Here is a 26,354-nt window from a genome sequence, read left to right as displayed (position 1 = left end):
ATGGAAACATTTGTTTGCATAGCCTAATAGCTTTCACTTTTGAACATTTTCATTAGAGGTCCCAAAGGCCTTTATTTGTTGCCATCTTGGTCTTATTTGATCCGGGAACATCTTCTGAAGGGGTAAATAATACCAGTTCAGCCTTCCGCAAGTGTCCGGGCAGGACCAGAGGAGCCCGGCAGGATCAGCGAGAAGGAGGCTGGACAGTGCGAGCAGGAACCACCGCATTTCAGAAAGCACTTCTGGGTCAACTGTTTCAGTGGAAACTTGTTTGCCCCTGATGGGTAGAAACGGCAAGTAACAGCGTCCCGTCCTCTAGACTGAGGAAGCTGCAGCCCAAAGAGGCCCAAGCATTCGTTCAAGGACGCAGTGGAGACCCCGCTAGGATGGACGCTATGCTCTGGAGGCCTGATGCTGGGCTCTCCCCGGCATGGAAAGTTACCTCGCCTTCCTCCCATTCGGCCTCCTGTGACTCAGTGGTATTCCTCTAAGGAAGAATTCATGAGCAAATGGCATGTCTAGTGACAAGATTCCTGACGGTTGTCGGTATTTCCTTAACACCTGGAAGGTGTTTTGTCATTTAGAAAATTAAAAATTGGTATCAAGTCTAAAAACATGACTTCTCATATTAACTTGTCCTAAATAAAACACAATAACAAATGCAGTTACTAAGACGACTGCCAGATAATGTTCTTTCTAAAAAGAGCAAACGTACCAGCGTGGCTTAAGAGATTGTTAACATTAAAGGCAGCCTTTCATTCACGTCGGTTCAGTTATTTGCTTCAAGAGGAGGGATGAGGCCTAGTGTTGGGACTTAGGATGCAGCGCTGCAGTAGAGGACAAGACTGTCCCTGCCTTTGGTCTTTATCCCAGCCAAGGTCACGGGAGCCCCGGCAGATAATTTCCAAACCAATGAATTGACCTTCCCCTTAACGTTTAAAATTTCAATATATTTCTAATCCGCTTGTTGTTTGAATAAAATTTCCTTTTGGAATGAAAGCTTAATATTTCATAAGTGTTTGAAAGCTTAATATATATTTCACAAGTGTTTAAAAAATATGTACTTCTATCAGAGGCTGTGCTGAGCAGTAACCCCCAGCGCTAGTATTATCCAGAAACGAGACTCTCTGAAGCTGACAAAAGGAATTGGTGGGAGAGAATGAAGATGTGGACAAAAGCATCATTCCCGGGCTGACTGACCGTCCTGCGCTGCTACCTGGATTAACTGAAGGTCAGTTTACATAAGTTCTATATAAAAAACGGCAGAAGAGTTTGTAAACAACTTAAACTGGAGCTTGCAGCCAAAACTGGACAAATAGGCAAACAAATATTTTTCCATCTCCGCATCCCCAAAATATAGCCACCGAGGCTGGCCATCAGACCGTCCAGGTCATTCGGCACCAGGGCAGAACGGGTGGCACGTGCTAGACGGCTGTGGACGGAGGCCAGCGGCACCGAAGCCTGGTGGCTGTGGCCAGAGGACCTATCAGGAGCCAGGAAATCAAGCGAGACAAAAGATCCTTTTACAGCCTCCCAGAGCCCTTGCTCCAAACCGGCTGACAACGGCCACCCATGGCTCTGGAGTGTTATAAAAAAATAAAAATAAAAATAAATTCGTAAAAGAAGGCCCGGCTGTCTCAAAGCAAGGTTGGGTCTCGTTACACGGAGACGCCCTCTGCTGATACTCACGGGCGTGCTCGAAGCCCGTTTTCATGCGTCTGTAGAGCCGGTACCGCCACTCCCACGCCTTCAGCTGCTTCTCCTTGTCCGTGTTGTCCAGGCTGAAGCCCTCGCTCTCCACCTGCGCAGACAGGTCGCTCACTCGCTCCTGGGCCTCCTGCACCAGGGTGTGGAGGTGCATGGCTCGGCTTTCCAGGCTGACGACTGAACAGAAAGAAATGGGTGACTCCCTCTTCTCTCCCCGGGGACATGCTGCCTCACTGGCCCGGTATGCAGAGTGTCCTCACGTTTCTTAAAAAAAAGTGCCCGGTGAACTTGGGATTTCTATTCCTTATTAATGTCTTGTTACGGTAAGGGCTCACTACTGACGTTTATAACTCAATTCAACGCTGAAATCCGTCAGCTGAAGATACTCCCATTGCCGTCTGGCCCTCTGTGACAGGCACGCTCCGAGCTGCTGAGCAACATACACAGCTCACAAACATCAGGGGGTCAGGGCAGGTGCAGCTGCGCCAGTACTTTCAGCCTTTTGTATAGTGCTTTCCCCCAATGAAATAAAAGTTGGTTTCGCATCTCATTTGCATCATCCAACAACCATCTTTGAATTGTCGGTGCTTTTCTGATGCTCTTGTTTAATAATAAAACTACAAGTCAAATAATGCTTCTTGTTTTTTATCGCTTCATATTCATTTTGAAATACCCTCTAATTTTTGTGAGCAGTATAATTAGAGCCTCACTATCAAGCACCCATGAGGACCAGGTCTAGTCCAGGTTGCACACACACGTTTCCATGATGTTCAGAGGGACCAATACTTAGGGGTCAAAGCTCTGTAGCACCAGGAAGACCCTAGGAAAAGCCATCGATGAGGCGGACTGCATTCTGCTAGACTTGTTTTTTGTTTTGTTTTTTTTTGTTTTTTTTTTTTTTTGTGGAACCTGATTCAAATTTTCTGGTCTAAACACTTTCTAGCTCACAGACATTTTTGTATGTGTGTCTTAGTGGCATAATTCTGTCAGTCAATTTATTTATTGTGAAGTATTCTACAATGGCTGCCACAGTAAGTCTAATGAGTTTTAATGGCTCGTTGACTTGAGTGTGATCAGACGTGGGATCTTGATTGTGATCTTGATTGTAGGAATGGTGTCTGCAGATGACTGTGCTCCAGTTCAACTAGCTCCTCTTGCTGAGGGAGGTTAGCCAGCCCCTGATGTTTCTGTCGTACTCAATGCACGCTAGTCTGTCTCTGATTCACGTTTACCCAACTGACCCTTGTGTGAGTGAACGTTTGCGTCAACGGTACTTCACATTCTGTGTCAGGCTGGGAGGTGCCCTCATGCATGTGAGGGCCTGCCCAGGTGGTCACTGGGTCATTGTAAAGGAGCCCTCCCTTCCTGGGTAGTGATACAGACCGCCTCAGTGTGGACATGGGGTAGGTAGGGGTTCCAAGAATGGAACAGCTTAGAACCGAGTTCCCAGACCTGTCACCGACATGTCGAATCCTCTCTGTGACCAAAACAATATGTCCCCCCGCTGGGTGGGACCGAAATCCAACCACCTCATTCTTCTAGAGAAGGGGGAACATATGATAAAGATAACTCAAGTGAAACTTGGTTAGGTGAATTTTGAAATGGAAATTAGGTGGTAATATATTCATATTCTCTGTGTTCATAGGCATGTTTGCATTAATGACAGGAAATGAATACTAATTTATTATTGCCCTGCTCACCATCAGTCTCAATTTATTTACCGATGAGGTCAATGAAAAATTAGTTGAGTCTTTATTTTCTCTCTCTCTTTCTCTCTCTCTCTTTCTTTCTTCTTTCTTTTTCAAGTCGCTGTTTAGAACACTCAGGACTGTGTTTTGCTGCACATTTGTCATGGTTAATGAATGTTGCTGTAGCAGTCAATCATGTCCTCTAAATACTGTCACACTTTTTTTTTTAAAGCCTCAGTCATGAGCCATGACAGAAAAATAAACAAATAAATATCAAGCTAAGAAACTCTTTCAGTGAGCAGCCCCACGATGCAGAGTCCCCCGGGAAGGCTAAAGGGGGCCAGAATAAATGATAATGTAAGTGCTGTGGGCGTAGGGAAACGATGCTGGGGTATGAACACGGCGGTTCTGGGGAAAAAAAACACACACATACACACACGCGGGCACACACTCCAGTGGAAAAATTGGCAATATTAGTAGCCTCAAGGTGCAATTTCCTGGAGCAGTGAGATTGACAAGTCAGTACTAAATGCTGTTAATTTAACTAACTTCAGATTAATGGTAGAGTCTGCTATGACTGAACCCTCAAACACAGTCTCATTATAGCCTTGCTGGGAAGGTCCTAAATATAGGCATTGACAGTTTAAAACAAATTCGTATACATTTGTGTATTTTTAGACATAGTTTAGGCGTCAGAGTTTGTGTCACAGTTTTCAGGTTGATTAATTGACCCAGTAACTGCACCCTTTACCCACTCCCCCTCCTTCTTCCACTCCAAATTACAGAGAAAATGGGGGAATTGTCCTTGCTAAGTCATTCAGTGAGCTTTTTATTGTAAGCCTGATGTTTGAATTGCATGCATGCGTCAACACTTGGGTGATAGACACATGATTTATATAAATAAATTTTTCTAATACTATAAAATCCCCCCTATTAATTTTTATATTCACAACAGTTATTACTGGTGTGAATTCCAGGTGGCATTTCAGATGGACAGCTTCTCTTGCGCTATGAAAATTTTGGCTCCCCCTGAAAATTTTCCTGCTTTCCCCAGCACAACGTGTTTTGTTTCTAGACTTTTACTCTCCTCCTAGGCTGCAGACATGGTGCTATTTGCGTTGTAAGGGGTCAAGGGATTCTCCGTCTTCAGACAGAGCAGTAAGCCTTTTCACAGACTGGTAAGGGAGGTCCATAGAATTTTATGGCCAGGTAAGTTTTTCAAGATCACCTTGATCCCTGTGCTTCTTAAACTGGGAAGCCCAAACCACAGCCTACTGTGCTGATGGCGGTGGGGTACAGTGCAGAATGAATGCGTGCGTCTTCCTGGAGCCCCGTCTTTCCCACGCAGAATTTGGTGGAAGCACATTATTTAGAAATTAAAATGAACACTTCTATTATGGAGAAGAATGGAAAATCACCCCCCCATTGAAGAATTAAAAAAAGAGGGGGGAACATTATAGAAATTAATTTCTTTTTCTTTCTTTCTCTTTTCTTTTCTTTTCTTTTCTTTTCTTTTCTTTTCTTTTCTTTTCTTTTCTTTCTTTCTTTTCTTTTTCAGGCCACGTCTCCAGGCAGCCCTGGGAACACACTCACTTGCCTCTGTTGTCAGAGGTAATTCTGTGCATGGGCAGACGCACCACTCACTGAGCCGGCGGCTTCCAGCCCTTGCACCAAGCAAACCTTTTTTTATTTTTTTTCCCCTATGGATTTTTTTTTAAAAATAGCTTAATAAAACATTCTCTTCTGAAAGATTTTCTTTGACTACCAGATCAGCTGACTCATAAATTAATCATTTTCTCCCTATTATTAATGACCTATAAAACTGCCAACAGAAGCATCTGTTCAGTGTGAGATAATCAGCCGAAGAAAGCTGGGTTAATATGTTTAAGCGAAAGTGACTAAAAGTGATCATTATGTTAGACCATATAGTTTTATCTTGAGTAATGGTGTGACAGGTTAGGCTTTTAACCCCTCTGGGGCCCCATTCCTGGTTTTCGCCACCTCAGGATGAGAACGCTTTCAACCCCCTTATTTTAAGATAAAGAAACTGAGACCCAAGGAGGGGGAATGATTATTCACCTTTCTTTCTTTCTTTCTTTCTTTCTTTCTTTCTTTCTTTCTTTCTTTCTTTCTTTCTTTCTTTCTTTCTTTCTTTCTTTCTTTCTTTCAATTGATTGATATTTTAGACAGAAGAGATAGAGAGAGATAGAAACATCAATTTGTTGTTTCACTTACTTACATTCCTTTGTTGATTTCTGTATGTGCTCTGACCAGGGATCGAACCCGCAACCCAGTGTATTGTTGGGAAGATGCTCTAACCAACTGAGCAACCCAGCCAGGCCTCATGCTTTTCTTAAAAGCCTTAAAAAACTCAAGGAACTCCCTCTAAACCGAATGGAATGCAAACGAACCTATTACTTCTGAGATGCAGTTTTCTAATCCCTACCCGTTTGCCCTGAGATGGGTGGGTTCATTTCGGTTGGTTGATTGGTTGGACCCGGAAACTAGAAAGGCTATGTCTTCTGTGATTGATTTACCTGTCTGCCCACGCCTCCTATTCTCAGATCCATTCCCCTTTCACTTCCACCCTCTCGGTCCGTCCCCCCTGAGTCCAGAACTCCTGGGTCTGCTTGCCAAGCTCAGCCTTTTTCTCTCCTAGAGCAGCGGGTCCCTCCTCCGGCGAGTGGCCAGCCCTCGGCTCAGCCATCGCCAGCACAATGCAGGGTCTGTGAGTGTGCGGCGAGCAGGCGGGCTGGGGCAGGACCACTCGGCGGCTCCTGAAATAGGCTCCTTGCTATTGTGGTGTTTAATTATCAACAGCATTTCTACCACCCAGTGTTTCTGAGTGGGTATTTGTTCTAAGACCTGCCCAGCTAATTAACTACCGGGCGGGAGTGGGGGAGGGGCGGGCACTTGGTGTTCAAAGAATACAATTAGGGTTACTGTTTAAGTCCTGAGATAAATAATGATCAGGCTGAGTGGATTTTCTTCACCATCCAAAGCTAAGCTGCAGATCACCAGCTACTTACTTCCCTGACTAGTTCTTCATTTCACCCTTGCCCTGCAGCTGGTCAGTTTGGGCCAGGCTGATAACTCCTTAAAAGCTTGAAAAATATAATGATGGTAAAATGTAAACTAATTAAAAAAAATTTTTTTTTCTTTTTTAGATATGAAGGTGAATATTTATTTATTTCTTTAATTAAAGTTCTCAATTTCTTTTGACATTCAATCTATAGGGCTCACAAACATTAGGGGGGTCTAACTTTCAGCCTTTTGTACAGTACGTTTTCACCGAGGAAATAAAAGTTGGTTTTGCATCTCATTTGCATCATCAAACAACTTTTTTTGACTTACTTGCTTTTCTGATGTTCTCATTTAATAAAGAAAAAAATCAAATGCTTCCTATTTTTATCGCTTCGTATTCATTTTGAAATATCCCCTCGTGTCTGTGAGCAGTGTATTAGTTTCAGGCGCACGGCACAGTGGTTAGTCGATCCCGTACTTTACAAAGTGGTCCTCCTGATATTTCCAGTACCCACCTGGCCCGTGCAGAGTTCTCACAATATTATCGACTATATTCCCTAGGCGGGACTATTTTGTGACCACCAATTTGTACATCTTAATCCCAACTACCCCTCTCATTTGTATCTATGAGTCTGTGTCTGTTTTGTTTGTTTATTAGTTCTTTAAATTCCACATAGAAGTAAAATTGTATGGCATTTGTCTTCGTCTGTCTGACTTATTTCACTTAGCATCATATTCTCAAGGTTCATTCATATTTTCACAAATGACAGATTTCATTTTTTTTTTATGACTGAATAATATTCCATTGCGTATATGAACCACATCTTCTTTATCCAATCTTCTATGGCTCATTGCTTGGTTATTTACAATAACCAAGATAGGGGAGCAACCTAAGTGCCCACTACTTTTAATTTTTTAATCGAGCCTTTTAGGACATAATTCATTTGGCTTGCTTGGAAAAAAAAAATGAATCCATCTGCACATTACTAATGATATGCCATTCTTCAATTTAGCAATAACAGCTCTATTGTTATTAGCATTTTCCTTGTTTTTATTGATGAAACGGGCACTAAGACAAGTATTTAATCTAGTGTTCAAAGTACTTTTAGAACAGCCTTAAGTGCCTTTTCCTACAGTCCCCTTGACCCTGTATGTCTGGCCTCCTCCATGAGGGGAGCTCACCAAGGTAGCCTAGTCCATTTCACTTTTAATTTTAATTTAAAGATTAAATTTAATTTTAAAGAGTTTTCTTATTCTGAGCTGAAATCTGCTTTCCTATTATTACTAAAGGTGATAGAAGGCATAAGGGCCCCAGAGCATCTATTATTTCAACACGCAATCAATATAAAATTACTATTATTATTTTTTTGGACAGAGACAGAGACAGAGAAAGTCAGAGAAATGGACAGATAGGGACAGACAGACAGGAAGGGTAAGAGATGAGAAGCATCAATTCTTCGTTGTGTCTCCTTAGTTGTTCATTAATTTCTTTCTCATATGTGCCTTGATGGGGGGGGGGGCTACAGCAGAGTGAGTGACCCCTTGCTCAAGCCAGCAACCTTGGGCTCAAGCCAGCAACCTTGGGCTCAAGCCAGCAACCTTTGGGCTCAAGCCAGCGATCATGGGGTCATGTCTATGATCCCATGCTCAAGCCAGCAACCCTGTGCTCAAGCTGGTGAGCCCGTGCTCAAGCTGGATAAGCCTGCACTCAAGCTGGCGACCTTGGGGTTTGGAACCTGGGTCCTCCGCATCCCAGTCTGACACTCTATCCACTGCACCACTGCCTGGTCAGGCCAATATAAAATTATTAATAAGATATATGTTTGGTGTAAATTTTACACTTAGAACACATTTTGGACTGGACACATTTCAAGTACTTAATAGTTATATATGGCTAGAGATTCCTTTGTTGGACATTGGGATTTTACAACATAAAATTCTATAAACTTTAAAAAGTACTTGTAGCCCTGGCTGGATAGCTCAGTTGATAGAGCATCCTTCTGATAATCAAAGGTTGCTGATCAGGACACATACAGAAACAATCAATATTTCTCTCTCTCTGTTTTCCTCTCTCTCTCAAATTAATCAATAAAAAAGTGCTTGTATTGGGCAGTGTTCTCATAACACAAACTGTATAACAGTGGATAAAATATTTAAATTCTTTACTAGGGACTCTTGGGTTTTATTCTATTTTTGAGAGTCATACTGGCCACCATTTTTTTTTGGACCATTTATAATGTGCCAGAGAAATATTTTAAAGATATTACTACATTTAATCCTCAACCATCCTAGATAGGTGGTGGGGTATCCAGTTTCCAAGAGGGTCTCAGGGATCTGTCTCCTGGCGTCCACACCCTCCTCTGCCATACCAGTGCTGGTCTGTGTGATCAACGTGATTCAGGAGAAATGGTACTTGTCAATTTTGAGATTAGGTTATAAAAGACACTGTTGCAGCCCTGGTCGGTTGGCTCAATGGTAGAGTGTCGGCCTGGCGTACAGGAGTCCTGGGTTCGATTCCTGGCCAGGGCACACAAGAGAAGCGCCCATCTGCTTCTCCACTCCTCCCCCTCTCCTTCCTCTCTCTCTCTCTCTTCCCCTCCCACAGCCAAGGCTCCATTGGAGCAGGGTTGGCTCAGGCGCTGAGGATGACTCTGGTTGCAGCGGAGTGGTGCCCCAGATGGGCAGAGCATCGCCTCCTGGTGGGCGTGCCGGGTGGATCCTGGTCAGGCGCATGCAGGAGTCTGTCTGACTGCCTCCCCGTTTCCAACTTCAGAAAAATACAAAAAAAAAAAAAAAAAAAAAAAAAGACACTGTTGCTTCCATCTTGGTTGGTTGGTCTCTCTCTCTCTCTCTGGGGGGAGCCAGCTGCCAGGTCAGGAGCAGCTCTATGGAGAGGCCCGTGTAGAAAGGAGCACAGTCTCTTGTTAACCGTCACTGTGAGTAAGTTTGGATGTGGGTCCTCTAGATCAGGGGTCCCCAAACTTTTTACACAGGGGGCCAGTTCACTGTCCTTCAGACCGTTGGAGGGCCAGACTATAAAAAAAAACTATGAACAAATCCCTATGCACACTGCACATATCTTATTTTAAAGTAAAAAAAACAAAACGGGAACAAATACAATATTTAAAATAAAGAACAAGTAAATTTAAATCAACAAACTGACCAGTATTTCAATGGGAACTATGCTCCTCTCACTGACCACCAATTAAAGAGGTGCCCCTTCCGGAAGTGCGGCGGGGGCAGGATAAATGGCCTCAGGGGGCTGCATGTCGCCCGCAGGCCGTAGTTTGGGGACCCCTGCTCTAGATCAACCAAACCTCAAGGAGATAGGAATGCTTATGGTGCAAGACTTTGGGGATGAGAACCTAGACCATGAGTGGGTGCATATACACACAAAAGTGTTGAGCAGGCTGTTGAAGACGTCTTCTGACTTTGTAATGTTTTATTTCTTGACAAGGAGGATATAATCTGTGTTATATGTATATTTAAAAATTAAAAACAAAAGAATGTAAGACAATGATCAAATCTTTAATAGAAGGTAAACTGTAACTTAGGCTGTGGCCACCTGATTTCTAAATAATTATTTGGAAATAAAAAACAATCAGTTCACTTGATATTCAGTAAAATCATTACCTTCAAGATAAATAATATATTCACACCTTACAATAGAAGTAGGCTTGGGATTCATTCAGGTAAATTAAACACATTCGTTGAGTGCCTACTGTTTTGCTAGGGACATTGTGATGAATGAGACAGGTAAGTCCTGCTCATGTGGAATTTACATTCTAACGTAGGGGAGGCAGAAAATAAGCAAATGAAAACATTGAGAAAAAGACTGCATAGTGATAAATATTATGCAGAAAATAAAATGATGTGATTAAGTTACATTAAAATGAAAATAAAGTGACTTTAGTCTTTGGAGTTGGTGGTCGTCAGAGAAAGCCTCTCTTGAAGATGTGATCTTTATGTTGAAACGTTAAGAAGGAGTTGACCAGGTAACGATCAAGATTTAAAGCCTTCCGAATATAGAAATAGCAAATTCGAAGTCCGTCTTGTAAGGCAGTGTGGCAGGTTGAAGGGGAGGAATGGAGGCGGATGGGGCTGGCATACTGTGGGTGAGGGGTGAGCAGTATCAGATGAGGTTCAAGGAGCAGGTTTGGAAGTCAGAGTGAGGATTTGCCCACCTATTTTAATGTAGCAGACGAAAATATCTGGGGGATCATTCTAGAGACCCGCCTAAGGCGCGTTCTTGACATATTCTTAATGGTTGCAAATCTCTGTCCTTTGAGGGTGGATTTGGTTTCAGGAAACCTCTCTAAATCAAGTCTGGTGAACGTGGAGGGTGATGACGCTGGGCAATGCTGTTTTGGAACAAAAATCAGGTGTGACTCTAAGCAACGAGTCAGATTTTCTCATAAACTGGCTCTGAGGACAAATCCGAAAGTGTGCAGAGCAATGGCAGCACTGTTGGAGCAAGTCTGGGGTCTCCCAGGAGGACCGTGTTAAAGGATAACATTCGCTGCGATTGTAGACTTGCTGGTGTGTTTGTTTACATAAAGCCAGCCTCATTAGTTTATAGTCACACCTCTCAGACGTGCCCTGAACCGGTCCCAGCACCAGCACGCACCCTCGACTACCGCAGGTACGAGCGGGGCATCCTGAGCAACCGGCTGGGGCTGGAACTCTGGTGTCTGTGCGCACTCAGACGGCAGCTACTCTGCGTGAGGCTGGAACCCTGGTGTCTGTGCGCACTCAGACGGCAGCTACTCTGCGTGAGGCTGGAACTCTGGTGTCTGTGCGCACTCAGACGGCAGCTACTCTGCGTGAGGCTGGAACCCTGGTGTCTGTGCGCACTCAGACGGCAGCTACTCTGCGTGAGGCTGGAACCCTGGTGTCTGTGCGCACTCAGACGGCAGCTACTCTGCATGAGGCTGGAACCCTGCGTGAGGCTGGAACCCCGGTGTCTGTGCGCACTCAGAGGGCAGCTACTCTGCATGAGGCTGGAACCCTGGTGTCTGTGCTGCACTCAGACGGCAGCTACTCTGCAGTTGCATTTTATGAAGTAACTGAACAGAACTCGTTCTGGGCGGCATTTCCTCGTTCCATAGGCTGTATCCCAGAGAAAGTGAGAGAGAGGGGTTCACAAAGAATGCAGATATATATATATATATATATATATATATATATATATATATATAGAGAGAGAGAGAGAGAGAGAGAGAGAGAGAGAGAGGAGAGAGTCTGCAGAGGAGGGAGAACACTGCCGCCCTTGGAAAGGACAGAAAGGCTAACAGTGAGGAGCATTCCACCATTCTTTGCTCCATATTATTAAACAGTGTAAAGATAAAGGCAATCAGGTTGTAGCTACAACCGCATTCTGTAACAGAACCTGGGAAGTAACAACAACAGTTTTTTTTTTTTCATACACTCTATGCATACTACACACAGAATGTATTTGTGCTAAAATTTGATACTTGCAACTCCCAGTAGCATAAGACAGGGCTTAAAATGATGACTGAAAATTTCTGAGTACCTACTATGTGCTGAGTAGGGGGATCAAGTGGTGAGGCAAACTCCATGGGAGTGATGGGATTTTCACATAGTAGGAATCAAAAAAGAACTGGCTTCTGTATGATTACTACTGACGGAACCTAAATGATGCCCAAGGAATGGCAGCCTCGGAAAGGCGAGGGCCTCACTGCTGATTCAGCGAATTCCTCTGGAAACTGAACTGAGATCTGAGGGTGGGGCGAGGGTATGGGTTAATCAGGTAAGGGATGGGGTTCTGATCGGGGACTGTCCCAGCTTGAGACAAGTCTTACTCAGATAGAAGCTGCTCAGTTGAGCATGAGTCTTGGTGACTGAGGATGAAGTGATCAAGAGCATAGCCCCCAGGTGTCCTGAGGTCCCTAACCCCAGTCCTTTCAAATTCTGTGCTTGTTCCTTTGAACTCAGCACAGCAATCTGTGAGGGAGTACTTGGGGTTCTATTTGAATAGTGACTGATGTTTGCTTCTAGAAGGAAGGAGTGTATTACTTCCTGCCACTTGCCTAAAGATGGGAGGAACAGAAAGAGGTTGCAGAATAAAGATAGTAGATCGATCTAATCACCAGGTGAAGGTTGTGAATATATTGAACCTTGGGGCAGTGTACCAGTTTGGGTGGCCACTTCTGGGACATTTCCTTTGACTAAGGAAAGGTACGTGGTTGAGTTTCAAGTCGTGTTTGTAAAGAACATCTCTATATAGTTCTATGATTGAGGAGATGAAGACCGGACAGGCTTGACCCATGACTAAACTCCTCTGTGTCTTTGTGATTCCGGTGATGAAATGGGGAGCATTACAGAAGACTTTCTTCTGAGTTGGGCTGGGTTCTTGGCTGGCATAGTGGAAAGCGTATTGGGCTAGTTTTCAGAAAGGAACATACAGGGGAAAGGAAGACAGAAAACTAACGCTATTAGAAATGCTGCACTCTGCTTTGAAATACTTGATAGGCATTAGAAGAGGACCGGATGGAGAACTGGGGCAGGAGGAAACCGAGAATCTGTGGTGTGATAATGAGTGTGTTAATGTCTTCCGCAAGTACTGAAGAATCAAATACTGAAGATCTGGGTTCAAATTGTGCTTCCAGCACTCATTAGCTTTGTAGCAGTGGGTGAATTATTTGATTTATCTCATTCCAGTTTCCTCATTGATTAAGATGAAGGAACCATCTCCCATCTCACAAGCCAACAAGAGCATTTTTGAAATGTGTAAAACACTCTAGGAACTTAAGACTTTATTGTTATTTTTCCTCTCTTATACCTGTCTCTGCAGCTTCTGGGAGACAATTTGTGGCAGGTATCTGCTTATTTGGGTCTGGCTGGCGAAGTCTGGTGGTTCTCATGGGCTGGCTCATACTCACGCACAGAAACAATTCTATTTCTTCTATACTTGATATAGAAAGTGAGTTAAAAATCCCTGAAAAGATATTGTGCTCTTTTTTTCTGCTTTTCTCCAACAGGAATGGCATCTTAGTGGATAGAACTAAGTGAAGAAATAAACCAAAAGGCACACAGGGAAGGACTCAGAACCCAATGGTCACAGCCTCCACAGTGGCTGTTTGGAAAGGCAGTCCATTTGCATAGAGGGATCATAGGCACGGGTGTCCCACAGACTGGGGTTGAGTTTTTGGCATCCTTATTCATTTGATAGATGCATGACCTTTGGTCCGTCACTTAGCCTCTCAGCATAATAAAATGTCTCTTCGAAATGTGGGAGTTAATAACACCTTCCTGAAGGGCTAGTGTGGAAACTGAAGATAATGAATGTGGAGACTTCACAGATACTCAGTCAAGATTCCTTCACTATATTTACATATAGGGGAGTCAGTACATCCTCCTCTGCCTTTGACTTGTTGGGTGGCCTCAGTTGCTTAGGGGTCATATTTCCAGAGGCTAAAACCTGGGTTTATCTCTCAGTGTCTTTCTTTTACAACTTTGTGATGATAATTGTGGTTATCATTCTCCAAGGAATGAGAAAAACCAGGCATCTTTGAACAAATTTGCTTTTGGCTTACCTAGATATTTAGTACTTGGGTTCTTTTATAGAGATTTAATTATGCACAAGGGGGCTTGGGGAGATGCGGAGTCTTACTGGTTTCACGAGAGTGGAGAGTTCTTTGTAGTCCCAGGTAAGTAGGACTAATGTTTCATCCAGCCCAGGGCAGGCAACATCTGGATGAATGGCCTCCTTGTTCCTGTAGAATGGGGCTCAGTCTGCATCCTCTCTGTCCGGCCCCTCTTGCTTCTCTCTCCACTGCTCTCTCATTGGGTCTTCGGGACTGACAGTTTTTTTTTTTTCTTTTACAGAGACAGAGAGAGTCATAGAGAGGGATGGGATAGGGATGAACAGACAGGAACGAAGAGAGATGAGAAGCATCAATCATCAGTTTTTCCTTGCGACACCTTAGTTGTTCATTGATTGCTTTCTCACATGTGCCTTGACCGCAAGCCTTCAGCAGACCGAGTAACCCCTTGCTCGAGCCAGTGACCTCGGGTTCAAGCTGGTGAGCTTTGCTCAAACCAGATGAGCCCGCGCTCAAGCTGGCGACCTTGGGGTCTCGAACCTGGGTCCTCTGCATCCCAGTCCGACGCTCTATCCACTGCGCCACCGCCTGGTCAGGAGGGACTGACAGTTTTGCAACATAAATTGCAAGGTAGCACATACGCCTTGTTGATTTCTTCCATCCTCATCCTCTCATCCCTGCAAAGCCTCCAGTCCATGAAAAGGAAGCAGCACTTTGATGACAAAGATCTCACTGAGGACGCAGAGCCCCGATCCTACTGAACCCAAACCCTCACTCTCTGACATGGATGTGGTGAGCTTAGCATTTTTAAAATAAAGAGTTTTCTGATACAAGGGTCCGTCTCTGTTACCTAGTCTTTGGGTGGCGAGGGTTTATGAAATTTAGAACCAGAGATGTGACCTCTAATTATATATTTGCTCACTTCTCTTTCAGCCTTCTGGGTCTCACCACTTGGAAGTAAGTGAATCAGTATTAGTGAAACTAACAGTTTGATGAGTTTACTTTTTTTCTTTTAGGAAACATAAAAACCGTGGCTCGGAGCCATTGTGGTCATTGGGTCAGAGAGTTTGCACCGAGGGGAATGTGAGGGCCTACCTCAGAATGTTGCTGTGAGGATTAAAGGCGTGAATACACGTAAAGTGCTCAGAATAGTGCCTGGCACGCGGTGCGGGCTGTGTGATTTTATCCCATCTACTACCGGGCCGCGTCTGCCATTCTCCCTGGAGCAGCTCCCTTTGGCTGGGACTCTCGGCTCTACTTCAAAATACCTACAGAAAGAAGCCATTCACAAAAGACCACATAGTATACGATCCCATTTATATAAACTGCCTGGAATAGGTAAATCAATGGGAGCAGCAAGGAGATCAGTGGTTGCCCAGGGTTGGGAGCAAGGGGAGGTTAGGGTGATATAAAAAGGGTATGTTTTTTTGGGGGTGTGTGTGTGTGTGTGTGTGATGACAATGGTCTAAAACTGGTTGTGATGATGGTTTTACAATTCTGTGCCTATACTAAAAACCACTGAAGTGTACACGTTGAGTGCTTGAATTGTATGACGTGTGTATTATATGTCAATAAAGCTGTGAAAAGATACATCCAGAATTTTATCCTGTTTGCCATCAGTGTCATTACCATGCTAGTCCAAGCAACGGGCATCTGCCTTTCGGACCACAGAGACAGACTCCACACTGCTCTCCCCACCTGCGCAGCTGCCCTAGCACTGTCTGGGTGCCACAGAGCACTGCCGTGGCCCGTCACAGTTGGAAGCAGAAGACGTCATTCACCCGCTTCCACTGCCCCATGGTCTCCCCATCACACTGAACAGTCCAGGTGACACATTCATTTGGCCTGAGCAGTCTGGTTCCAGTGACTGCTTCTCCAGCAATCCATCTCTCCTGTGTTCATTTTGCCTTAGCGACACCATGTTCAGTCTGCCTAAAATTTGACCACACCTCTCATGGCCCATTCTTTGATGCTGTCCAGGACCCGGCTCAGATGTCACCCCATCATGGAGGCTTTTCTTGACCAGCCTTATTTAAAATAGTTTCCCATCCATCAACCTATAGCCACTCATTCATTTTATTTTCTTCATAGTATTTATCACTATTTGAGTTCATATTTTAATTGATCTATTTACTTGCTTATTGGAAGTCCCCTCCACTAATTATGTATAAGATCCCTATTCCATGAGAATAGGGATTTTGTTTTGCTCACCACTGCATTCTTAGTGCCCAGAATAGTGCCCTGTCTTCAGTGTTTGTTGAATGAATAAATGAAGGAATGATGGAGTGCAACCACCATGTGAATTATGGACACAAAGCTCACACCACACATCACACATACACATACTTATTCTTTTTCTATGTATGCTTCCTGTTCTATAGCCTCCCTTAGAGTATTTCACATTTAGTTATAATCTTAGGAGGATGCTCCTTGGACTTTTCTTTTCAATATCACTCAGTGTACTCTACTGAGAATGTAATTTGATGCTGAGACTCATAAACATCATCACTAGTTGCACGAAAGTCCATTAAGAACATGCAAAAAGATTTTAGAACCTATGCTTGGTCAATCATTCATGCTCCAAAAGTCACCCAAGGCTATTTTGGTGACATAAAGCTGATGTCTCGCCTTTATCGGACATGTTTCAATTCTCAGGTTAACTCACAGTGTGGGCTCTCTCTAGCCCCTGTCCTCAGGAGGAGCCGAGCGATGGGCACGTTGTTGGTCATGATGGCGATGTCCAGAGGCGTCAGCCCCTCGCTGTTGGGCGTGTTGAGGTCCAGCTCCTCTGCCGTGTACTGGCACAGAAGGATCTGCACGGCGTCCATGTCCTGCTGCTCAACGGCCTCGAACATGGCTTCATTGCCCTGGAAGTTCTGGAGAAGACCAAAAGCAGGTTAGCACGATTTCACAGACCTGCTGTCACTGCAGCTCAGCTGTCGGGAACTTTAGATAGATGGCTTCAGTGACTGCATTCCCACTGAGAAGTGCTATAACTTTAATTTATCCCAAGGTCTCCATAGTCGACACTGTGTTGGGCCCTCCCTCCATCCCTTCGAAGGGACATTGAACAGACAGGTACATTTAGATGCACTGAGACAATGCAGTAGAGCATGGTTAGTCTATAGATACGAACAAGCATAGGCTTTCTCAAACCAGTCTTCAGTGGACTACTGTTCGATAGGTCCTTAAAAGGTGTGCTGTGAAGAAAGTAGCATGTGGTCAAATAAACATTGGATTAAGCCAAGTTATTGCATTATTTTACTCTAAGACCTCTCAGGGCCTTTAATAATTTTAATGTGCAATAATGACTCTCTGGTAGGTGGGAAATATGACCTGTTTCAAGCATTTGTTCATAGAATGTAGTTTTAATTGCATTTGTTTGAACTGCCCCTGGAATAATGTTCTACAGACTATGGTTTGGGAAATGCTGGCAGAGAGAACATAGCCCAGCCAATTTAAATTGTGACTTGCTTGGAATTGAGAGTTCACATTTTCTGTCTCAAACTTAACCCCACCATGGATTTACTATTGCTCAGATCATTCTCATTCCTTGCCTGGACCATGGCAATGACCTGTCTGTCGCTAGACTTAGTCTCCTCTACTCTATGCTGCAGGCTGATACAAGAGTAATCTCTCTGAAATCTACATGACATGTCCCACCCCTGTTTACAAATCCCTAATAGCTCCACACTGCCTGCAGGCTGATTCCCCGGTTCATACACTCCTTTGCATGAACCTCTACCCTTTCTCACCCCAGAGCCCCAACCACTGAACCCCTGGCATTTCTGAGCCTGTAGGTGAGGGGCTCAAGAGGTAGTGTCCAGGGAGGGTTTCTGTAGCTGGGTGCCAGATTATTTTCAGCCCACAGAGGACCCAAAGTTTAATATTCACAAAGATAATATCCATAAGGACAATATGGTTCCTCTGAAAAGTTCTTTCAGAGGGTTAATAGTGAACAAAGGAGATCAGCCATGGAATGCTCTCCAATACATATTTCTGTGGCTCATGGGAGAAGGGCAACCCACATTTACATGTCTATCTGGTATCTTCTCCAAGACTTGCTTTAAAATATTGAAATAGATGTCCCAGGTTTGATTCCTGGTCAGGGCACACAAGAAAAGCGACCCTCTGCTTCTCTACCCCTCCCCCTCCCCTTTTTCTCTCTCTTTCTTTACTCCTGCAGCCATGGCTCAATTGGTTTGAGTGCATTGGCCCCGGGTGCTGAGGATGGCTCCATGGAGCCTGTGCCTCAGGTGCTAAGAACAGCTCAGCTGTGAGCATGGACCCAGATGGACACAGCATCAGCCCCAGATGGGGTTTGCTGGGTAGATCCCGGGTCAGGTGCATGTGGGAGTCTGACTCTTATCTTCCATCCTCTCACTTGGAAAAGAAGAAATAAATGAAATAAAATAAAATATTGAAATAGCATGAGTCCTGAGCTAGCACAGGAGTTGCCTAATTAAAATGGGTAAGGTCTTCAGTGACCACATATTTAGATGTTGCAGTTTTCATTTTTAGTCTCATCAGAAATCAATCCTCCCTTTCAAAGGCCGCAGGTCTGCTTAGCTGAGCACATAAACACGTGATTGAAACGCAGGGAAAATACAAAGCTATTATGCCAACGCTTGTTTTGACCATGGGCTCCCAGGCAATAGAACCGTTTTGGCGCGTGGCTCTCAAGACAACCTGCTGAACCGAACAGTGTGCTGGTGACAGCCTGCCAAACTGAAGAGCGTTCGGTGGCTGGGCCATAACTCAGCCACAACCACGCCCTCCCAGAAGATGAGTTAGAGATGAAAAAACAAATGAGTGCAAAGTTAAACTGCTGCCCTGTCCACAGTGGGTGTTCGTGATTTTTTAGTGTGTCTAATTTCTTACGTGCCATGTTTGCTCTCCCTCTTATGTCATTTCCTCCTCCAGGCTGCTGTTGGCAATCTCCAGAAGGCTTCTATCTGGAAAGCCTAGGGCTCATTTTCTGCTCTAGGCTCAAACAAATGGTGCCATTACCCTCCGCAGATATCCCCTTGCTGAGCGTGTTACTGCTGTGCCCTCACTGTTACTGAGGGCCGATGTCAGAAACGACTGCATGAGAATATCTGTAACATCACCAATACTAATTTTTTACTCTCCATTACATAATTCATTATGACAGCTTATAAAGGCCAGAGGACTTAGCAACAGAAAAATATTCATGTCTCCTTATAGACCGATATACTTTCAGCTCTCCGCTGCTTTGACTGTATGGGAACTCAGAGATAAATGTGATGATAAATTGTAGGCATTATATATTTGCCTAGGTTTTGGGTAAATCTGTTTCTCTTCCTGTCCCCACTATTTTCTTTTTCTAGTTTTTTTTCCTTTTTCTTCCCTCCTTCCTTTTCCTTTCCTTTCTTTCTTCTTTCTCTTCCTTCCTTCCTTCCTTCCTTCCTTTCCTTCCTTCCTTCCTTCCTTCCTTCCTTCCTTCTTTCCTTCTTTCCTTCCTTCCTTCTCTTTCTTCCTTTCTCAGCACTCCCTCTATCTCCACCCCATCTCTTTACTTCCCATTATATTGATATAATACATATGCATTTTTTGGCTTGGATTCTGCCTTGAATGCCTTTGGAAAGCATATGGAGTATACATTATAAATAAATAAAATGTTGTTTATTGGTCATTCTATATTTGAATGAACAACCAAGGTCTCAGAAAGCCTATTTAATCTCATACTCCACATTTGCTACCTTTGGTGTCTTTGGTCTATTAGAAAATGAAGAAATGAAGGGAAAAGAAAGGGAAAGAAATTAAGAAAAAGAAAGGGGAAACTCTCACGATGACTCGTACTTCAGCCAACAACATAGGTGTTGAGCAGTTCCTGTCTCACCTGACTCTCAGTATGGGTAAAATTATGAGTGCCAGGTTCTTTAACGTGGATCATCTTAGAATCTCTTTCAATCCAAACACAACAGCACCACTCAAACCAAGACAAGAATAAGAAGAGTTCTGTTACCACCGAGGTCTTCCTGAGACTCAGCCGGTCAGTTCTTGTTCTAAAATAGGCCTCGTCGAACGAAGAGTGGCTCCCTTTCAGTTTCTCAGAGAGGTTCCGGTACAGACGTTTGGCGGCATTGGGTGACGACGGCGCGCTGTGCTTTTTTGACTGAGAAAGATGTAAATTCTGCATTTGTTGGGTCATTTTCACACGACAGTTCCTAGGAGGAGGAAAATGTGATGTATCATTTATACAGCATAACTAGAAGCTGACACAGGATGTTATCATCTCCAATAACCATCTGGGACCCTAGTAAAATATTATAGCTGGAAGGGACTGAGAAGTCATCAGCCCCAGCCTTTCCATGTTATAGATGAGGAAGCTGAAACCCAGGGAAAGGAAGCATCTTGTTTATGGCCACCCAGCTGATTGCTGGCAGAAATTAAACGACAACTTCTGTTTACTATATAAACATACACATCTTCACACAAATGTCCATATGACATGAGCCCCTCCTGAAAGTCTTTTTGTCTCTGTCTCACTTAGAGGAAGCACCTCAGTTCTATAACTCAGGGATGTTGTTCAGTTCTCCTTGGGCACATGTGATTGTTACATTTCCACTTTCCTCCTCATAGACGCTGCTCTCTGTGGGGTATATAAGGGAATGTGGTTATCTCCTGACAATCTCCCTTCTCTCAGGGTGTTAAAGTGTGCCTGGTTTTTTTTTTCCCCTAAGATTTTATTTGTTGATTTTATCAAGAGAGAAAGGAAGAGAGAGAGAGAGAGAGAGAGAGAGAGGGGAACGTCTATCCCTTCCTGTATGTGCCGTGATAGGGTGTCAAACTGGCAACCTCAGTGCTTTGGGACAATGCTTCAACCAACCCCGAGCTATCCAGCCAGGGCAAAGTGTGCCTATTCTTTGAGAGCTGGTGAACCCCCTCCATGTCTAGAGATTTGGGGGGCTGATATCCCTAGGCCCATCCCTGTTCACCCAGATTCTCCAGACAGTGTCCCCCAGGGCACTCACCACTAATGTTCTCTAAGTAATACTTGACTGCTGTTCCACAAATCTCTGAGCAGATCCCAATGTCACACCGGAAGTCAGTTTCCAGATTAGCCATCCTATTTCAAAAGCCACCCACCATTATGTTGGATACTACTATTGAAATATTGATGCTACCAAAGCTATGGCTGCTGGCTTGCATGTGCCTACTGGATGAACAAATGCATGAATAGAATAACTGGCCAAGGCAGGCGTGTATAAAGTGCCTCCACCCTGGTGCAGCCCCCGTGCATTGGGCCCAGGTCTCTCTGGAACATGCTGCTGCCTTGCCACCACCTCCTGCCAGATCTCCAGTGGACTCTTCCATTCATAATGCAGCCATGGCTACTCAACTGTGACCTTTAGGTCATCTCTAGTCCTTGAATTTTTATAGCTTTTTGGACCCCATGATATTGTAGCATGTAGAACCTCTTTAAATTGACCAAACTCTTCATAGAACTGACTTGAATGATTCCTTAATTCCTACAGGATAACATCTAAACTCTTTAGCCTCATATATAGTACTTACCTCTCTAGCCTCATCGCCTTACTGTAGCTTTACATGTTATGTTTCAATCTTCTGACCTTCTTAAGGTTTCCTAAATAGTGGCACAAACTTTTTCCTACTTCTGGGACTTTGTATGTACTGCCTTATACGTACTGGAATTCCATTTGTGTCTTCATCACCTAAGAAGCAATTGCTAATCCTTAAAGTCTATGCTCAAGTGGCCTCTGACAACCCCAGGCAACATTACGTATTTCTGTACTCATTCACTTAGTATATGCTTGTTTCAACAAATCCTTTATTGTATTACAACTATTTTGTGGCCTGTCTCCCAGCTAGTCTACGTGCATCTCAAGAGCAAAGACTGCTAGATGTTAATCCTTAGATCCCCAGAACCTACAATGTGCTTTCCCCAGGGCAAAAGAAACATAACCCAAATTAGGACAGGAATTGCTACTCTTCCACCTATTTTGTAATCTTCGGAAAGGTACTTAACATGTCTGAATCTTATTTTTCTCATTTATAAAGAAGGGATAGTAATAACAGCTACATATTATAGCTGTGAGGATTTGATGAGATGGTCCATGTAAAGAGCTTAAAGTGTAGGATAGTTCATGGCAGCTGTCATTTTTATTATAGAAGATAACTCAATAGATACCTTAGGATAAAGGATGCTCAGATGAGACTCTAATACATATAATGTATCAATGGGCAACCCAGAAAGCTCATTTCTACCTCATGCCTCTGAACTGGGTTCCAAGTCTACTAGCACCAACTAAGCTTGATTAACTTTATAACACTTTCACAAATGGAGATCCATCTTCCTTACATTGTTGAACATCCTCAGGCACCTTTTAAGTTTTGCTTGCAATTTTTTTCCAACACAACAAAAGACTTTCTAGTGCCTTGTAAAGTGGTCAGACCTATTCAGAATTAGTCATGTCCATTAAGCCCCACTCAGTCTCATGTCAATGGCCGTATTTAAATTTAGGAGGGTGATATAAAGCACTTTCTGTACTGTGAAGGCACATGTGGGTGTATTTTCATAAATCTTTAATGCTCTATTAATGGAGACAAAAGCAGACATGGAAAGAGTAGGTGATTTGACATCTTTCTCCTTTCATCCACAAATACCCTTTACTTCTGATTTGATAGCCAGTCACTGTTGTGATTCCTCTCGTTCTGTTTAGTTCCACAAAAATTCCAGATTGGGATGCAAGCTGGCTCACATGGGGATTGCCTTAAACTCTTTCTTTCTGCCTTCTGTCTGTAGCCTTTTCCTTCAGAATTAATGCCCCAGTTAGTGCCATCTGTCTTGTCTACATCATTATCAGTCCCAAAATAACTCTACATTTTTTTGTATCTCCCACAGTGCCCAGGAGTCCAGTAAATAAATTTTTGTTGATTGATCCAATTCCGGCGACTTGCCCTACAACTGATGCCACCTACCCACTGGGCCCTTTTGTCCCCCTCAGGTACCATCTGTTCTCTTCAGTCAAAATAGACCGACTTTCTCTTTCTCTTTGACTTCCTATCATACTTCCCCAGCTGTCCCTTCCTTCCAGGCTATCCTTTGACATATTTCCATTCTTCTAGATTTTATTTCTCATTATACTTTCTTTTCTTCCTTTATATTTAAAATTTTGTCTGATTAGAAATTCCAAGAAAGACAAACTATCTAGTATCTGTTCTCACAAGGGTGCACTTCCCTTCCAACTAACTGTACTCTCACATTTGTACCCTCATGGAAAAGGTCACGAATTGTGAGAAGCTGTGTAGCTTTGGTTCTGGTATTCGGCAGACCCAATCTTGAACATGATGTTGTTATCTACAGTCTATGTTATTTCGGACAGTCACATAAAAATTTAAATTTTCCGAATTGGTTTAATCATATATATGAAGAGTTCTTACAGAGTTGAGAAGATGAGATGAAGTAACAAATGAAAGGTGTATATCTTATTTGAGGAGCAGGGTAGCCACTCAAGAAATAACAGCAATTATTAATGTTGCCTCAATTCTCGTTCCCAAACCAGAGACACCAAAGTACGTTGTAACAATTTAAATAGCTTTCTTGTTTGTTTCAAACATTGATCTGAAATCGGATTTTATGTTTTTATTACACTATTTAAAATGTTTATTTTGATAGAAAATATGTAAGTTTAGATATTTTAATATGTATGTTTTCAGTAACTTCTCATGAAACGGGAAGGGCAAGCAGCACCTCAAACTATTAGAAGAAAGTGAGGAATAAAGGTAAAATTGAAAAATAAAGATGAAACAAAATAAGAACAACATAATAAATGCACATGTAAAGTATTAGGGCTATGGTTAAATATATCTATGAGTACAAGACATTCAGATGGTTTACTTTTCCTAATAAAAGACAAATCTCTTCAATTGAGATTTTTAAAAAGCCACTTACAAGTCATACACCTAAACAAATATCTCACAGAAAGATTATAAATGGAAGAAAAGGTATGACTGCGGGAATAGCAAAGTAAGGACCTCTAAAAATTCTCTATAAAATCAATAGGAACACTAGCAAAAATTGCCAGAATGAACTTTTTCAGAATCCTAGGAATGAACTGAAGGTTTGAAGCAGTCCAGGAAGTGTTTATTCAAGAAGAATGGATGAATTCAGTAAGAACAGTGAGCTTCATGGCATTTTTAACTTGATTAATTCCCATCTTGTCCAGCTCTGCCGTAGCCTTGAAGACCAACAGCCTACATTCATGGTAAAAAAAAAAAAAACACCCAAAAAACAAAGGAATAATAAAAACCCTAGTAGTCTGGCAGCCACTGGCAGTGCAGAGTGGCAGTGCAGAGTGGTGATGGAGTTCCTTTGAAACTCCATTTTGAGAGAACTGTCATTATTTGAGCTGTTTTGTGGTTCCTTAGAAGATGCCATTCACGAGGCATTTTCTTTTTATTTGACCTGACTCAAAGCTTACCTCATGCAAATAACCTTCTTCTCTGGGGCATCTGTCAAAAACAAACATCAGCAACTGTTTAACATCACAGCTGCCTGAGGTGGTGGAGAAGAGTGGGGTAAACACTAGACGAACCAAAAAGCTTAAAAGGAGAGCTGGGGAATGCGATGTACATAAAGGACTTTGAAAAGCTCTGCCACATTGCTGGGGCTCTGTCAGATCCCATGCATGTGCAGGGCTGGGAACATTCTCATGAAATCCCTGAGAGGGTCCCAAGCTCTCCTTTCTGCCTGACTTTGAGGCTCTGGGCAAGCAGAAAGTGAAGACTAAGGCAGACCTGTCAACGGCCTGATGAGTACTAACGGTGAGTCCCTACGTGCACGCAGAACCTCTCTGTAAGTACTGGAAGACTTAGTGGTTCCAGGCATTTAAGGATTTTCTTTTTGTTCAACTATTAGCTGACCACTAAGCTAACCAAGAAGAGACTTATTAGTTACGTATGACAAAATACAGACTGTACTGATCTAGTTCTAAAAAAAAAAAAATCACTAAACAATAAGCTCTGATCTCTAGAGTTTTTTAAGTGAGAGGAAGGGAGATAGAGAGACAGACTTCTGCATGTGCCCTGACTGGGATCCACCCAGCATCCCTGTCTGGGGCTGATGCTCAGACAAACCGAGCTATCCTCAGTGCCCTGGCCGACACTTGAACCAATTGAACCACTGGCTGCAAGAGGGGAGGAGAGAGAGAGAAGGTGGAGAGGGAGGGAAAAAGATGCAGATGGTCTTTTCTCATGTGTGCTCGGACCTGGGATTGAACCTGGGATGTCCACATATGGGGCTGATGCTCTATCTATTGAGCCAACCAGCCAGGGCCATTATTCAAAATCTTTAACAAAAGTCATGGTAAGTGTTAATTACAGCCTGTCAAATATTTAAGGAAGGAAAAATACCAATTCCACACAAAACTTTTCAAGAAACTCAACAAAATGTTAGCAAATAAAATCCAGCAATATACGAAAAGGATAACACATTGTCATCAAGCAAGGTTTACTCCAGGAAAGCAAGGTTAGTTTAACATTTAATTACTATCAATGTGATTTGCCATATTAACACAATAAAGGAAAAAAAAATTGATGCAGAAAAAGCAGCATTTGACAATATTTAACATCCAATCATGATTTTAAAAAACATTCAGAAATAAAGGGATTTCCTTGATCTGATAAAGAGAATGTACAAAAATTGGTAGCCAACACTATACTTAATGATTAGAGACCAAATTCTTTCCTAGAGCAGCGGTCAGCAAACTGCAGCTCATGAGCTACATGCAGCTCTTAGGCCCCTTGAGTGTGGCTCTTCCACAAAATACCACGTGCGGGTGCAAAAGCCAGCTTAGGAGTACCCTAATTAAGTTAATAACAGTGTACCTACCTGTATAGTTTAAGTTTAAAAAATTTGGCTCTCAAAAGGAATTTCAGTCGTTGTACTGTTGATATTTGGCTCTGTTGACTAATGAGTTTGCCGACCACAGCCTTAGGATAAGATACAAGGCCCAATGCCCACTTTTACCTTTGCTGTTGTACTAGCCAGTGGAATAAGGCAAATGAAATAAAGAATTATAGATCGGAAAGAAAGGAGCAAGGCAATTTTCATTTACGGACAAGGAGAAAAGTTTTGTAGAACAAGCAAATTAAATTTACTTAGCAATAAATATAACAAAATATATGCAAACCCATGTATACTTAAAACCACATGACATTAATGAGCAAAATTAAAGAAGACCTAAATAAATAGAGCAATACACCTTGTTCATGCATTAGATCAAAATAATTAGTATTGCTAAGGTGTCATTTCTTTCAAATTGAGCTGTAGATTGATTACAATCCCCATTAAAATTCCAGCAAGATTTTTAAAAAAATAAAT

General features: G+C 43.0%; 1 protein-coding gene across 1 annotated transcript in view; it reads right to left on the bottom strand.

Annotated features, from left to right (window-relative positions):
- The window catches only part of ANKFN1 (ankyrin repeat and fibronectin type III domain containing 1), a 348,145-nt gene that overhangs the window by 129,629 nt on the left and 192,162 nt on the right, over positions 1-26,354 (bottom strand). Inside the window, exons 4-6 of the mRNA XM_066366429.1 lie at positions 19,974-20,175; positions 16,650-16,860; positions 1,690-1,884 (exon numbers count right to left, since the gene is read on the bottom strand). Coding sequence (XP_066222526.1) covers positions 1,690-1,884; positions 16,650-16,860; positions 19,974-20,159 — 592 coding nt within the window. The 5' untranslated portion in view covers positions 20,160-20,175. The remainder of the gene's footprint in view (positions 1-1,689; positions 1,885-16,649; positions 16,861-19,973; positions 20,176-26,354) is intronic.

The sequence above is a fragment of the Saccopteryx leptura genome, chromosome 2 (genome assembly GCF_036850995.1).
Source record: "Saccopteryx leptura isolate mSacLep1 chromosome 2, mSacLep1_pri_phased_curated, whole genome shotgun sequence".
NCBI lineage: Eukaryota > Metazoa > Chordata > Mammalia > Chiroptera > Emballonuridae > Saccopteryx > Saccopteryx leptura.
Note: the sequence above shows the minus strand (reverse complement) of the source record. Positions and strands in the feature narration are given on the sequence as shown.